At 39.8% G+C, this 16,224-nt stretch overlaps 1 protein-coding gene across 3 annotated transcripts in view; it reads right to left on the bottom strand.

The window, feature by feature from the left end:
• Nucleotides 1–15,840, bottom strand: part of trpc4a (transient receptor potential cation channel, subfamily C, member 4a) — a 34,695-nt gene extending 18,855 nt beyond the window's left edge. The window contains exons 1-5 of one of the 3 annotated variants that reach the window (XM_026181908.1): nucleotides 15,792–15,840; nucleotides 11,631–11,890; nucleotides 11,278–11,327; nucleotides 7,049–7,267; nucleotides 64–204 (exon numbers count right to left, since the gene is read on the bottom strand). In XM_026181908.1, coding sequence (XP_026037693.1) covers nucleotides 64–204; nucleotides 7,049–7,267; nucleotides 11,278–11,327; nucleotides 11,631–11,733 — 513 coding nt within the window. In that variant the 5' untranslated portion in view covers nucleotides 11,734–11,890; nucleotides 15,792–15,840. Of the gene's footprint in view, nucleotides 1–63; nucleotides 205–7,048; nucleotides 7,268–8,173; nucleotides 8,404–11,277; nucleotides 11,891–15,791 lie in introns of those variants that run through there. The other 2 variants (XM_026181907.1, XM_026181909.1) reach the window with 2 other exon arrangements.
• Between the last annotated feature and the right edge of the window lie 384 nt (nucleotides 15,841–16,224).

Here is a 16,224-nt window from a genome sequence, read left to right as displayed (position 1 = left end):
CCCACACTTTTATATGTGTAACTATGGTATCTTGCATAGAGATATTAGATATGGTTCACTCACCTCATGTGGCTGTGGCATAGACACACCTTTCTGCACCAGAAGCTTGATAATTTCATAGTTGTTGGTGTGTGCAGCAAGAATGATAGGAGTGATGTCAGGGGTGAAGTCAGAGAACTGCTTGTCCAGTAGGATCGGTGGAACCTTTGCAGGGAGATGAGAGAATGACAGCACATGTGAACAAAGCTGTCAAAGAAATACAATAGACGCTGACCTGCACAGTACCTGGGGCTTTTAGCTCCTGGAGGTAAAGATAGTTGAAATCCAAACAAGAAATTGTCCTCTTGGAAAAAGAAAAAATGCCTTACATATCAAGGCTTTAGTAAGGGGCACCAGTAACAGCAAAGCGAGATGCATCAGCATTTAACACATTTCAGAGGGAATTATGCTCAGAGAGAAACTCATTCTACCTATCCCTCTTATCACCCACTCCAGCTAAGTCCTTTTTCAATTCCCATATCATTCAAGAAGGGGAATACAGGTGCGGGCAGCAGAGGAGTAAGCTGTGCCTTTTTAATTCATTTAATTGAAGGCCTGTTATCTGATTCTGTGGTGAGGGAGAATGGGAGAAGAGAGAGAAGACAGCTCAAGAATGATTGGAGGGTAAACATGGAATAGGTAAGGACCTGCTTAGCAACTCAAGGCAGAATAATGGCAGATGGGACTATGACTTTCTGGTTTTACTGAAAGAGCTTTGCCAAGAATGCTAAAGAGACAAGCTTGAGAAGGCTTGGTCTAAACTTTAACAACACCGGGAAAATAGCAATGTAGTTGATATTTTACACCTTTTGAGTCTACAGACTGAGTTTTGTTTAAGCTGTCTTGCTGGTTCAATAAAACAAAAACAAAAAAACTGCATATATACAGAATTGCATAGGTAATTTAAATGCAGTTCATCCATGCCAACTCACAAGTGAGAAATTTGCCACACTGCCGAGCTAAGCTAATTAGCTTAAGATAAGGAGTTTATGCGTAGAAATGGTCTGTGGTGTATGGTAAATGTTAAATGTGACACTTACTATATATTGTGCCTTTCTGCCTCACTGATTCAGTCACACACATTCATACAGTGCTTGCCTTAGTCCATGCCTAAGCTCTTCTAGACAACATTCAGACACACACGGATACTCTGACGGATACATCAGGGGAAACTTGTCATTCATTACCTTGTCCAAGGATCACCTACCTGAGCCACAGCCACCCAGTGGCAAAAATGGTAGACCAGCATTATAAAATTTCATATAATTATGAGATTATAAAACCCACTTAAGTGGTAGTGACATTTAAAGTTATATCAACTTCTATTTATTTTTTTAAAACAGCATGTTACATTATACACATTTTATATAAGATTAAGGTTTAGGGTTTTTCCTTGCTCAAAATGGGCCCATGGAGGGTATCACACTATTTGTAAGGTACTAAAAAATGATTCTATGATAGAAGAGTCCTGCATTATACAGAATTAATATAATATAAACCAGCAGTTATAGTGTCTTGGCTTTGCAGGGCAGTCACAGCTACCTGAATTTAATTTATGTAAATTAAAATTACCTCAGAGTTATTACCTGCTCACTGTTTCTGCCAATCTAAACCCTTACAATCATAGTTAATTATATACTCAGTGTTTTTCCATTAAAACAGCAAAGGGCACTGTATGATAGTCTAACAAAACTCCTCATTTAAATCATGCCCTATAGATATATCTGCATTTTTCCCATTAGTTCTGATGTATTTTGATCTGTATGTGCTAACACTGACATACACTCAGGCGCCACTTTATTGGAAGCACCTTGCTTGTACTTGCTTGTATCTTTGTGGCACAGACCCAACAAGGTGCTGGAAACATTTCTCAGAGATCTTGGTCCATATTGGCAGCTGCTGCAGATTTGTCAGCTGCACCTGCACAAAGTCCCGTTCTGCCATATCCCAAAGGTGCTCTGTTGGATTGTAATCTGGTGACAGCGGAGAACAGCGAGTACTTCGAGCACAGGGAGCTCACTGTCACATCCAGGAAACCACTTTGAGATGATTTGTGTTTTACGACCAAGTGTGTTAACACTGATGTCGTAACGCAATGGATATGGTCAGCAACAAAACTCAGGTAAGCTGTTGTGTTTAAACAATGCTCAGGTGGCCCAAAGTGTGCCGAAAAAATATACCCCTCCCACACATTTATACCACCACCACTAACTAAGCCAGGTTGGAGCCATGCTTTGATGTCTTTTGCACCAAATTCTGCCTCTATCTGGGTTTAACATTCTATCAAATGTTAAAAAAGACATTTTCACCCATAGAAAAACCACTCACTGGATATTTTCTTTTTTCAGGCCGTTCTCTTTAAACCCTAGAGATGGCAGTGTGGGAAAATCCCAGTAGATTATCACTTGAAATACCAGCCAGTGTGGCACAAACAACAATGCCATATTCAAAGTCACTTAGATCATTTTTTTCCCCATTCTGATGCTCTATTTGGACTTCAGCAGCCTGCAGTGACCATGTCTATATGCCTAAATGCACGGGGCTGCTGCCATGTAGTTGGCTGATTACATATTCATGTTTAAAAACAGCTGAACACCTATATTTTAAAAAGATTTCTTTCTATCAAAAATACGTACACAAAAAAGAAAGTAAAAAAAGACCTAGACTCTTTGGTATTTGCAAAGCTAAATAAAGCTATTAAATCCTAAAAGACCAACTATAGGCATGACAGTATAAGTCACAGTTAAGACATGATGTGAGATGTTTTAAAAATATTTCACTTGCAAGCAGCCAAGCAGAAACAGAAATAGTAAGCCTTTGTCACCACTGCTCACTGAGGAACAAAGCATGAAGAATTGTTCTCCAGGGGTTTTGGTTCATTTTCTCCAAAATGTTTCATCATTCATATAGCATCCAAAAATCATTATATCACACAGGGACACTAATTACTTGGGTAGCTTACTCTCAGAGCAGTCACAGTGCAGCAGCAAGTCTAAAGCGTGGCACAGAGCCATGTCTAAGAGTCGCCACATTTCGCAGAGGTGGGTGATCTAATAAGCTACAGTATATATATTCTGTTCTCCATGTGGGAAGAGGTGGGACATCAAATAATCTACATCAAACAGCCTTGGCCTGTGCCCAAGCAAACTGATATATGTGAAACTATGGTAATTGCGGAGAAAGGAAAATAAAAAGCCCACTCTTCTGAGTAACACATATTTGTTACTCATAGGGAATCCACCATAAGCATATTGATTAAAAATACAACAATGGCATCTGCAGCAGCAGCAGAGTGTGCGGTTACTTTTGTTTTTACCGTGCTCTATTTTGAGCCTCCCTGCTGGTTTTCTACTGCCACCCGACATCATCACAAATGTTTAGATAGAACTGGTGTAAAAATGGGACACCGGGCGGTTTTTGAATTACACTGCGGAAAATAAGCTCAAGTCTCAGATTCAAGCGAGCATGAATGCATTTACTCCGCATCGTGCTCTGTGTTATGTAGGAAGGAGAAGGATTTCCTTCCATAAGCGCCCTTATATCGAAAGGCTGACGGAAAAAGACAAAGATGAAAAAAAAATAAAATAAAATAAAAACAAAACTCAAAACCACCCGAAGGTCATGCAACTGAGAAGCTGTGTGAAATCCATTGTTTGCCATTGACAGATGCATATCTGCTCTCAGAGGATAATACATGGAGATATTTAAAAAGCTGATATCCATGCGGTCCTCAGCAGAAAACAAATAAGCCAAAACACTTGTGAGATTATTACAAACATGTCATTCAGACGGCTTAAAATAGAGAGACAAATATACACAATTCCAGCCAAGCGCAAAATGAATCTTGGTATTAATAAATCTCAGAGAAGACACTGGCAACAAATACGATGTGCTTTTTCCAAAGAGTTTTTTAATATAATCAATGAGCTTCTATTGGAGTGATATGGTGGCACTAGAGTGATCTGTTTTCACAGCCTACTCAGTGGATGGGAAAAAGCACTATCTTACAAAGGCAGTAAGATAAAGTGTTCCACCTGATTAATGTCACAGCTGAGCAGTTCAGACTGGAAATTTCATCCATTTGACAAACAATCCCAATCTCTCTCTTTGAGCTCACGCTGCCTTTCCCTGCTTATTATTTTCCCCTTTCCTCCCATTTTTCAACAATTGTTCAACTTAATTTTAACTTGAGCTTACTTCATTTATTAAAATTCTTATTGCAACAGGTTTAGAACAGGAGGAACATCTCTCCATCATTACTGCTCACAGGGAGAGGAAAAGAAGGACGTATGTGTGCATGTGAAAGCACACAGAGCAGTAAGTCAACAGAAACTAAAGCTCTACACATTTTGTTCCTGTTCATTACTATAAGTGGAGTATTAATGAATAGCGGTCCACAAACTAATGTGAAACCTTCCTAGAGTAAATAAGAGCAAACCTAAATTAAACAGTGTATTTTCTCTGAGTGAACTCAGTGCTCATTAAACCTCTCTCTCTGTAAGACTTGTTCCTTTTCCAAAACACAGAAGGCTTATGAAGCAGCTTTTTGGAGTGTCAGCTTTTGTTGTTGCCAGCAATACTGGGTCAGTTAATCTGGATGGTCTAAAAAGCTCCAGGCAACTGCATTCAGTTTATAAGCTATACAGTGAGTAGCAGTACTTTACTGGGACTGGCAATCACACTTTATCATTCAGTCACGAAAATCCCTGAGCTGCTGAATGTTGTTTTTAGATTTAAAACTAAAGTATCCAGAAATCCTTTACTGCCATTGGGTAGAAATTCAATAACAACCTTATATGTATCTATACGTAGTGTAATTCAAGCGGTTGGAGAGGAAGCTACTTCTGCACATACTCTTTGCTCCACCACTATTATTTAGAAACTCTTGAGTGTGGTGGGAGACTCTAGCCAATCACAGGGTTTTCAGAGAGAGGGCTTTCCGTACTATGTATGCAAATCCATACAGACTTTCTTCCCAATAGTACAGGAAAGGTTAACAACCCTGTATTTAAAATAACTGCACACAATATGGAACAAGGAAGATGGACTTAAATTATCATTCATAATGATCATCCATCTACCGTATTTTTTGGACTATAAAGCACACTTAAAATCCTTTAATTTTCTCAAAAATTGACAGTGCGCCTTACGTATGAATTCTGGTTGCGCTTACTGAGCTCGAGCTAATTTTATGTGGTACACGGCGCTCAAAAATCTGCCAAAAATGTTTTGGTATGATTTTGGTAAGCTACGAAGCCACACCGATCTGGGGTCTGGGTCCAAACTCTGCTTCCAGTCCCAAAGTCAAACGAACACTGCGGCATCATTGAGAGTTAAAAACTGTCTAAATTCTTTCATCTTTAATAAAATGATCAATGTTGCTGCTTTACCCGGTGTAACAATTAAGGTTAAAATCCAGAACTTAAATTTAACGGAGTTAGATGTAAGCAGGAAGTTAGCTCGCTAGTTTCCACCTAAATATGATATAGCATGTTCTGACTGAGAGATTTCTGGAAAAAAAATAAAACGTACAGCTCTGCTATCACTTCCAATGAAGACAGAAAACTAAACAGCAGTGACTTTTGTAGGGTTACTAAAGTTGGACTAGCTGGTATATAATGATGTGCTATGTGATCGCTAGCAACACAGCTATGTTAGCGTAACATAAACACAGTGAAGCTGGAGGATGATCGCTAACTTTTTACCACTCGATAAGTTAGTGTGAGGGTTCCTGATGGTTAGGGACAAATGCAATCGCATGGCAGGATGCTGTAAACAGACCAAACTTCAGTTAGGAGAACAACTGAGATAATCCATCCAAAATATGAGGTTAGTCATTATTATACTGCAACAACATGGGAATAGAGCAGGTGCGAGAGAATTCAACATTAATGAATCAATGGTACAGAAGTGGAGGAAGCTAGAAGAATGAGTTGAGTAAAGTTTGACTTATCTGACTGTTTTGCTTCACTTAATGGACCTTATAATCCAGTGCGCCTTATGTTCCGAAAAATACAGTACCATACTGAAAACAGGACTGCTAACTTAGTCAGTTTGCATGTGGTGTCAATTAGAATACAACGCCGTTTAGGACCATTATTTGTCTTATTGCTCTACCATGCTGTGCTTAGGAATGATTTCTTGCCAGTGGCAAGACTCTGATTTACCTTTGAACATCTCTATTTGACACTGAAAGAAAACTTTTCAAAATTCTGTGTTTGCAGGACGTTTCCCTCTTTTATCTAACCATATTCATAGTGACTGGATAGGTTTTGTTGATGAAGGTTAAATGTTTGAATTGAATGTTGCAAATATTTAAGCCTTCTGCAAACGGCATCCAAACAATCAGGCACAGCTGTGTCTAATTCAATTTAATGTTGATGCAGCTCACAGTATCAAAAGTGCTCTTTTAGTGGGAGGGCCTGAGGGTGGAGAGAGTAGAGGGCAAAGGGAGGATGAGAGCTGCACCTGTATATTCCGGCTCTTTTTGCCATTTGCAGCTTTAAGGTGGGAATACTTTGGAAGTAATGCTCTAAACATAAAGAGTAAAGGATTTTTTAAAAAATGTTAATCATTCATTAATGCAGGCATTCAGCTTACGATAAATGATAAAGGCGGTGCATTTATTAAATGGTACACTGTACTAGCCAGGAGAATGTTATTATGTTGGCTACAAATGAAACTGGCACAGGTCCTGGCACACAAATGGATTAAACACTGCACTTAAAAACAGCAAAAAAAAAAAAAACAACCCAAAAAACAAAACTCAAAATTAAAAAATGCAATTAACTACTAAAAGGACAGAAACATAAAACAATTCGTTGGAAAAGCAAAAAAAAACAAAAAAAAGCTAATAACTTGGAGAGAAAATAAATGTCAACTATTGTTTCCCTGCTAGCATGTCTCCAACCTGGACAGCCGAGAACAGTCTCGGCAGAGAGGCGCTTGTGGCTCTTGTAAATTTATGTTAATATGCAACTCTTTCCACTTTCCTCAGTCCCTTCCTCACCTGCATGCCACCACTCGGCTTCTTGTGATTTAGCAGCAGCTCCACAGCTCCCACCACTTCCTTGCGAATTGCATGCAGCAGGGCGTCGCCGACATACACGTTGAAGCTCAGCAAGAGTTCGATGATTTCCAGGTTCTCGTTCTCAATGGCGATCAGCAGAGCTGTGCGGCCGAGAGGGTCGATGCAATTGATGTTGATCTTGAAGTAGATCTCAGCCTCCTGCCAAAATAAAGTGATTGAAAGCCAGAGTTTGTTTCAAGACATACTCTGGGACTCTGGGGTTCAGATTATGGAGGAAGACACACGGGGAATGAACATTTTTGAAAGGAACTGTAAACTCTTCGCACCTTTTGTAACTGAACAAGCTACTAAAAGTTTGTAGTTTTTCCTCTGAATCTGGAGGAGTGGAGTGGGAGTGAGTTTACCAGATCTCTGTAGCTCACTCTTTTGTATCTGCATTTGAAGCTAGCAGCACAAGACTAAGCTCGCCACTACTGATGGCATAACACAACTCAATATCAGTTGAACTGTTGGCAGTCACGTTGAATTGTGGGGAATGTAGGAATAAGAGTACCCCATGTTTCTGCTGCATTGATTTTACACTTTATACTTTTCTTTTTTAACTTACTGTTTTGTAAGTAGCTTTCTGTCATTAGCTGCCTACACACGCAATATTTTAAGAAATATCACAACAAAAAGGAAGTTGTAAGAATGCAGATGTCCCTTCTTAATCTCTATATGGACAAGCCAAGCGGGCAAACTATCACAAATTGTTATTGTGGATCGTGATGTCATTTGTCACTATATTGCTAGATGACATGTCCTGATATATTACAATTTTCAGCCTCTCCGTTGCTACGGGACTACAAAGCAGCTGCTCCCTGCCAACACTTTGTCTCTGCTACTGGTTTCTATAAAGAGCCTGCGTATTATTTGAAATGCATAGCAATTATTGTGACTTTGCATCCTGCCCATGAATCTTCCAATCTCTTCCACGTCAATCAAATTACATTAATGCTTTAATATTGAGCCATTCCCTCATCCATAATTTTGAGCTTGATGCATCTGCATTAATTCGTCCCTTTATCAGTCAGTTTCTCCATTCCTCCACCCAAACACACACACCTCAAGCGCTTGCTTGACACTCGCATAGTCCCCTTTCTCGACGGCTCCAAGGTAGGCTTTCTCTAAAGGTGACAGCTCCGACTCGGCCCGCACAATTCTCAACGGGATTCGGTCCCGGTATGAGGAGCTGTCAGTCCGCCGGTAGTAGAGCTGTGACATCTCTCTAAGCTTCAGCTGACCAGCACCCTGTTAACACTGCTACAGCTGCTGCTGGGCTGGCGGGGTTCACACTAGAGAGGATAGAGACAAAGCTGTAGAATAAGCTTGTTGTTGGTTTTTGCATAACAAGTAGGAAAAGAAGGAAAAGAGAGGACAGCGGATACACATGCAGAGCAGAAAGGGCTGTAATACTGAGATGAAGCTACAGTAGTAGTTGACCCCTCTCCATTTATTACATGCGCTACATGATCTAATTAAGAACTGCCTGTTTATAAGCGTTTTCCTACAAACTGTGCAAGAATTACGGTTGAATAAAAGGTCATTTTAAATGTAATATAAATAATGAAGAAATATAATATAAGATGACAAGTAGACAAGTGGAATAAGACAGTCAGGAGTCAGCTGTCATCGGGTGAGAGGTGGAGAACAGTCTAGACAGATGTCGAGCTCAACACATGATAAACCATTTAAATATTATGGTTTTATTTGGAAATAAAGAAAAAATTGCCTTTTATTGTTCTTGTAGCATTTAGTAAGTTTCAAATGCTCAGAATCTAACGCCAGGCAATGTTTACATGCTGGCAAAAATCAAGGATAAAAATGTTTAAGTTGTGAGGTAGGAAAGAAATCAAAAACACCTCCACTGCATTGTTTTCCTCTGGTGTCCTGTTAGAGAGCTCTAATATAAAGCAGAAAGATCAAGCGTAGACATGACTGCGGCTGCTCCTGCTGAACATGTTTCACAAACAGCCATCACGATACACAGCACACACTGCAGGAAATACTTGCAGCTGCACTGGATGGTACGATTCATTAAATCTCAAGTTTCTAACTGCTTTATGTAATGTGCTTAATCATTACTAGTTGACTGACACGTTGCATCTTCTCAAATAATATGCACTTTGTTTTATTTCCTCTGGCAACAGTCCCTGGTTTCTTCACAATCTAAAACATCTCTAAATATATTGTAACATTGAAATACTGAATGTAGATAAAAAGATGAGATAATATTGTTTAAATCATGTGAAAAGCAGCTTTAGTACAATGCTTCTGTCACAAACCCATTTTAAAATTCAAAACTGGAGCAACCATAATAATGACTGAAAACTAGCATCTGTGCGGATGTGTCGACTGTCACCTCTGAACATATTTCCAAGATATTCTGACAGCCCTCTGAGAATTTAAAACTGAAATGAGCAAAGCAGACAAGAACACAGAAAGTGCTGGAGATGAGGGCGAAATATAAACCAGGTGAGTCAAAAACAACATTAAGTGGAAAACGTTGCACAGTCGTAAACATAACAAAAAACAAGAGGTTCAAGTAGTTAGTGCCTAAAGGCTCCCCTCTCTCTCTTCCCACCGTCTCAGGACAACTCATTACTGCATCTATCTGAAAAATAATGATTGGACCCGCAGCAGCTAATTAGTTTATGAGAACAAGCCGAAATGCAGCGATTTCTTTAATAAATATGAGTAAAAATATTCATGCTGTGCCCATAGTCCCACATCCTAAAATAGCACATTTAAAGGCACAGTTCAAAACTTTTGATGCTATCATTATTGGCTCTTTTACTGATATGAGAACATGGTAGGTTTGGATATAGTTTGTTTCCCCTGTGTTTCCTGTCTTTCTGAGTTAATTTGCTTCAAGTGGTCAAGTCCTTCTTTCATAATCATCAGTGTGATATCAATCTTCTAGCATTAGCCACAGTTAAAAGGAGGATAAGGGTACTTTGTAAAACACTGTAACAAAGATTTAATTTAAATAAACAAGCTGTGTGATTGGTTATGCTTTCAGTTTTAGGTGTGAGAACTTTTTTTTCAGTCTGCTGTTAAGAATTCAGATGTTGAACATGATTGATCATCTATAGGAGCAGAGAATGTTTAAGATTGAGGGTAAAAGTATTAAAAGTGGATAATATTAAAGGAAAACAATATTTTCCTTTGATCCTGCCTGGACCTGCATTTTGATGGCAGCACTTCATACCTCATCTGAGATCCTTAGTTTGATTTTACAGAGACCAGTTTACCTGTATAAGTAATTGCATGCAACTGTCAACATAAGGAGTCTGTTTAGCAGAAAACTAAACTCTGCTTTCAGTACAACAAGTGGTTTACGATAAAAACAAGTAGCAAAGGACAAGCCAAACAAAACAATGTATATCTGTGTTTAAAAAAACAAAATTATAATTTAATTTTGCTCAAAAACAACACAGTAAGTTACGTCATCGGGGTTCTCTGTGACCTAACTATATTGGTTTGCATTTGTTTGCCAAAATATTATAATGTTTTAGACAAGAGTGTGTTTTAGTGTTTATCTGACACACAGATTAGATCAGGCTACATATTGCAATGTGAGGGTTATGTTATATTTTCTGGTGCTTGCTTGAACCTGCGACAGAAATTGCCTCAAAAGACAGCCGCTATTAAGGGAAGCTGCCAACCAAGCAGAAACACTACAAAAGGTACGGCCTGCTCATAGCTCTGTGTGCAAATACTGAAACGCACACGCAGGCGCCCACGCTCAGTAGCGCACGAGCCAATACACACAACCACGCACGCACACGCGCGCGCACATACAGAGGTAGCCTTTCTGTGCACTGGCTCTCTTCCCCTAATGAGTTTGCCGAATTCAATTCATTACTTGGAAATGGGAAATCTCAGCTGTTTGATTACACGGTGCAGCAGCGCACCAACGCCACGGCAGGGAATCTTTTATTCTGAAAGTTGTAGTTCTCAAGCAGCATCGAATGGATTTCCAACAGACCATGCAGCATATTTAAAGCCCATCCTGCGCTTACAGTACGAGTGAAAACAATCATTAAACTGCCACGGTTTTAATTTTTTATCAGAAACCTTCCGAGGGTAACATGCCTTACTCTTGTCTGCTGAAGAGCCTTATATAGTCAAAGATCAGTAGTAGTACACAGAAGCAAATGACAAACCTTTGGGATGATGGACATTGGAACTTCGCTCAGGGAGCTCAGTGGTCTTCCTGTGGAAAACAGCATGAAAATAATTCGCCTCAACTTTTTGGAATTTGTATCCCCATAAATGTAGAAACAGCAGTGTTAAAATCCCGCTTGTTAGTGTTAGAGATGTCAGCGCGTCTTTTTCCTGTTGTTTTTTTTTTTTTTTTTTAGTGTAGTACGCATTCTTCCTTCTCGTTTTTTGGATACTTCTTAGCACTCCTCCTGAGAATCCACATTTGGTCAGGTTTAATCACGATTTCCATTCCGTCTTTTAAGGAGGAGGTGCGGGAAAAAACGCAGACCGGCTCACACCGCATTAAACTCACCGCGCAACAAATCCTGGAGACGAAAATAGGCAACAACAACCAAGTTCCCTCGGTGGATTACACCTGGTTTTTCAACGCCTCCAGTTTTCCCCAGGGTGTACATCCACCAGTGTTCTTATCCACCTGTTGGAGGTGATTGAGCGAAAAGCAGCGCCTCCAGAAATAAACGCAGAGCAGCCAGATGCCTGGCAGGCGGTCTGCGGAATAATGCTGCTGCAGACGGGTTGTGCGCACTTGGAGACGCATCGAACACAGTGGCACTGCAAGAGGAAAGGGAGAAAAAAAACATCTTAGCAAGCAAGTCAGCCAGGCGTTTAGTCTCACTTCCACTGAATGAAAGTTACACTTGACAAACTACATGATTCCACCTTCACATTCAGCTGCTTATCCAATGAGTTGTGGGAATTTTATTAGCATCAGAAGCCAGGAAAATTCACTAAAAATCACATAAATATCAATCCGGATTACTTATATTCGGAATTCAACTCAAATTGATGTAGAGAAAAGAGACATATGTAGAATATTCACCGGACTCACTTACTATTTGAATGTTTAAGAATTGGAATTACTAGAATAACTCTTTGAGATTTATCACCTAATCAGGCTTAAACCAGGTTCACTGTGTTTTACTGATTTGTTTATGTCAGTTATACTATGGATGCCTATAGGAAGAGAATTGACTCAGGCAGCTCACATCCCTTCTGTCTTAATTATCAGTGACGTGGACAAACTTCAGGTCCTTGGATTTGGCACTAAACAGTTCACCAGGCCTTCTTCAAACACAGTTCCTCTCTCCCTCCCTGATTTACACATTTGGCTGTGTTGTAAATTCTTCTTAAAAGTGTGTAACGTTGTTGAAAGTTTAAACAGTCATGTTCAAAGAGTCTCCCGGCCAGTCTTTGTGTTTTGCTGTGTGAGAGTTTATGTTGGCAGAAAATGCATTTAAACTGCAGGTCCGGTCACAATGAAATGTCACCGGGGACACTCATTTGGCTACAGAGAGCGTTTGATTATTCACTGTTTGCTTCTGCCAGGACGGATACACTGGATCCACACTTTGTTTGTGCGGACTGGATACAAGAAAGATATATGGGCTTTGACCGCTTATCCATCTTCCTTTGTACTCTGCTCTTGCTCATTCACAGCTAGTCAACGTAATCATTCAGAAATACTGGACGGTATATTCACTGTAACAACACACAGTGGATTACCAGTAATAGCTCGATAGGGTCTTTGTTTCATGCATGCTTACAAATACATGTCAACTTAGTCTTCAAAGAAAAAAAAGAAAGAATCTCCCCTTCTCTATTTGCACTTTCGGCATCCTCTTGAGAAATTTCTTAATTAAAATTAATTTAATGCGTCATGTCTCTGCTGCTAATTTCTTTGATGTACTCTGTGGAGTCAGATTAAATGACTATACCCTTGAGGCTGCAGGGTTCCCTGCTCTCACCCTGAATCCCACATGTAGGCTACTTTAAAGCAACTCTCTGTCTCCCTCGACTCAGCCTTTTTTTAAAATCTGGTTCATTCATAATTATTACGATCTATCACCAGAACAAGGAACGCTTGCTTTTAAAGCACGATCACCTGCAGTTTTACAGCCCAATGAATTTGAATTAGTCACCTGAAAGTGATTTAGGAACATACATCCAAAGCAGCTGAGTGCTGATCCAGAAAAGAAGGTAGTTAATTGAATTACACATTCAAAATCAACGTGGAATATTTTATTTTTACTGCTCAATCAAAGACATGGAATTTAAAGTCAGTCATTGCAATCTGCTATAGTAGTAATACTCTTAGACATAACATTTGTGTATTTGAATAAGCATTTTTTTAAGAAGGTGTGAGGCAGATTTGGTTGTGTGTAGAGCACGTTAAAATACCTCTCCTACACAGCATTTGTGTGGCCGACTGGTCAGAAAACATGAAATGTTTTTGATTCTAAAAATAGCCCTGAGGTTAATTCTGCTCCCATAAAAGGCCTTTTAAAAGGGGATTGATTGGAACAGACTTTTAAACAACATGTAATGCGATGTGGAGAGGGGTAGAAAACCAGCAGAAGATTCCTCCTGCCTCTTAAATCGTTTTAAGCTGCCTAGTGACACTATAGACATTTCGCTGTAATGAAGGCAACGCTTCTTACACTGGTTGATTGAATTTTGCCTCAAGGCGAAACACAGTATGGCTTCAGTAGCAGAGGGATTCAAAAGCAGGGGGCTTCTTTTCTGTTTTTGTTCAAGAGATGCTTGCTAATGGTGAATTACCCTTATCAGAAATGCGGTGTTGCTTTACTTGTTAATACAAACGCTCGAGCATACTGAAGAGTGGGCACAGAGCTGTTGGTTTGAACTGCTCTGCTGCTGCAGCACATTTTGTGCTTTTGGTGTGTGTGTTTTTCTGTCCTCTTAGATTTTTGCAGTAACTTATCACAATGAAAACTTTTGTAGTTGGCCATTTATGAATAAGCAGGACTGTAGTACAGTCGAGACGGTTCAATTTTTCTGGTCACGGTGAGAGATTAGGCAGGAGAATGTGTGGCAGGTAGTTTCTGTAGCTACAAAGCAAACAGGCACCGTCTTTGTCTGTGAAATGTAACATGGCTCCTATTCCAGTATGAGCATCCAGTTGGCAGTGACAGCTCCCTTTGCAGCATCCCCTCTGTCTGTCTGTCTCCTCCCCCTCTTTCTTGTTCATATCACTCCCTCACACTCTCACACAGCCGCAGGTTAGACCCATGTTTCCTCTTCACCTCCTCTGCCAGCCTTTAGCTGAGTCGAGCCTTACTGCATAAAGTAACTTAAAGGTTTTCATAACCCCTCTTTTCCTCTGCTTGCATCCGTGGGAGTTGAGCTATATTTTGTATCAGTTGTTCAGGGAGTTCCCTGAGGTAAGAGTGGCCATCCAAGCTGTTTGATTCATCATTACGCTCATGCTCTCTGAGAGGTTACTGGGTAATTAAAATTGATCTGTCTCAGTTGTCCCTGGAGATGCGTTGAGGCCGAGCCCCCCCACCCCGGATCCCCAACACGCACAGTTCATATTTGTTACAGTCAGCAAAAATTATAGAAAAGAAGAAGATTGTCTCAGCAACGCACAGTGAAGGATTGTAATTTGCTTTTTTATTTCCTCATATTGGCTAGGCACTGTCGTAGGTGGAAAACTTCAATGGATTTTATTTCCTATCCCTTCACTTTTGCATAAGATAAACGAGTCGCCTTAAAAATTCTCTTATATAAAACTAATCTGCTCTGCAGAATACCTTTTGTCCAAGTAATTCCTGCTTGGATTGTGCTTTTCTAAAATCACGTTATCATGTAAGAATTGATCTTATTTTTTTCAGGGGCACTTTATAAAGAAAGCCTGGTGAATGACTGTCCTCACAGCTCAGGATGTGTGCTAAAAACACTGCAAAGAAGGAAGCTTGCCTTACTTAATTTTATAGTTTAAAATTGTCTTACAAATTTTTAATGGCTAAATATCACATGATAGACTAAGCTTATTTGTAAACTAGAAAGTACTTTTGGCTGCTCTCTTATTTCCTGAAGGGTTGCCTCAGCGGACGCATCTGCATACTCGATTTGGCACTGATTTTACACTGGATGTCCTTCCTGATGTGACCCTCCAATTTATCCCGGCTTGTGATCCCCCTCTGGCTGGGTTTGTGCCTCCCCGTAGTTTTGAACCAACTTTAACTAAATGCATAATATGCCTTTGCTTTTTGGTTAGATTGTTGAGAGCTTAAACCTGTAAGTGGAGGTTGGTGTGCATTTGTTGAGAATAAGATTAAAATAGAATTTGTCATTAGTTTCATGTGCAAACACACCATTAAATATGAAGCAATCATGCACATATCCCCAGAGTAATGGTATTGTCTTCTTATATACAAATACAGTGCAATTAGTACAAATTTCAGGGACTTTTGAGAGCTGTTTCCTGTGTAATATCAACACGCTGCGGTTACTTAGAGGTTCCACTATACCAGTGATGCCAAGGATAAGTAAACAGTTCTTCCTAAGAAATCATGGCTTGCCACAGCAGAAATGCCTCTCACTGCTCAGATATCACTCTCCAGACCCCAGAGAGAATAAACAGATTGTTTCGGAATACACACATGTCATCTCTAAGTACATCCTGCGCTACTGTACACTGTTCACTAACCTCGAATCTTGAAAGAGCAGGTTTGACTCAGCTGCAGTGATCTGTCGAGGACATAGCAGTTACCCGCAGTTATTTTAGGCTTATGTAACTATATCTGTAATACTACTCCCCCCCACCCATTTAATTTTGCACAAAATGTTTCCAGAGGCCTGTGTGATATCTTTTTGATTTGTTTGATATTTTTATAGTGCTTTCTATAAAAGCACAACTGAAAAGTGCTGTTTAAAGATTCTTTAGAGGACTGAACCATGACAGTTAAGGGGCATTTAGAGGGTCTGATAACAGAAACCATTCAAAGTCACATTTTACCTCTGAGTCCTTTAAAGGCAATGAAAGAGTCCCTCACTGGCTGCTCTTTCGGTTTTGCCGTAACCATGCTATTATCACTCAAACAGAAGTGGTTGCCCTGGAAATCTCAATAGTTTTCAAAACA

Source organism: Astatotilapia calliptera, chromosome 10 (genome assembly GCF_900246225.1).
Source record: "Astatotilapia calliptera chromosome 10, fAstCal1.2, whole genome shotgun sequence".
NCBI lineage: Eukaryota > Metazoa > Chordata > Actinopteri > Cichliformes > Cichlidae > Astatotilapia > Astatotilapia calliptera.
This window is presented reverse-complemented; position numbering and strand designations above follow the sequence as displayed.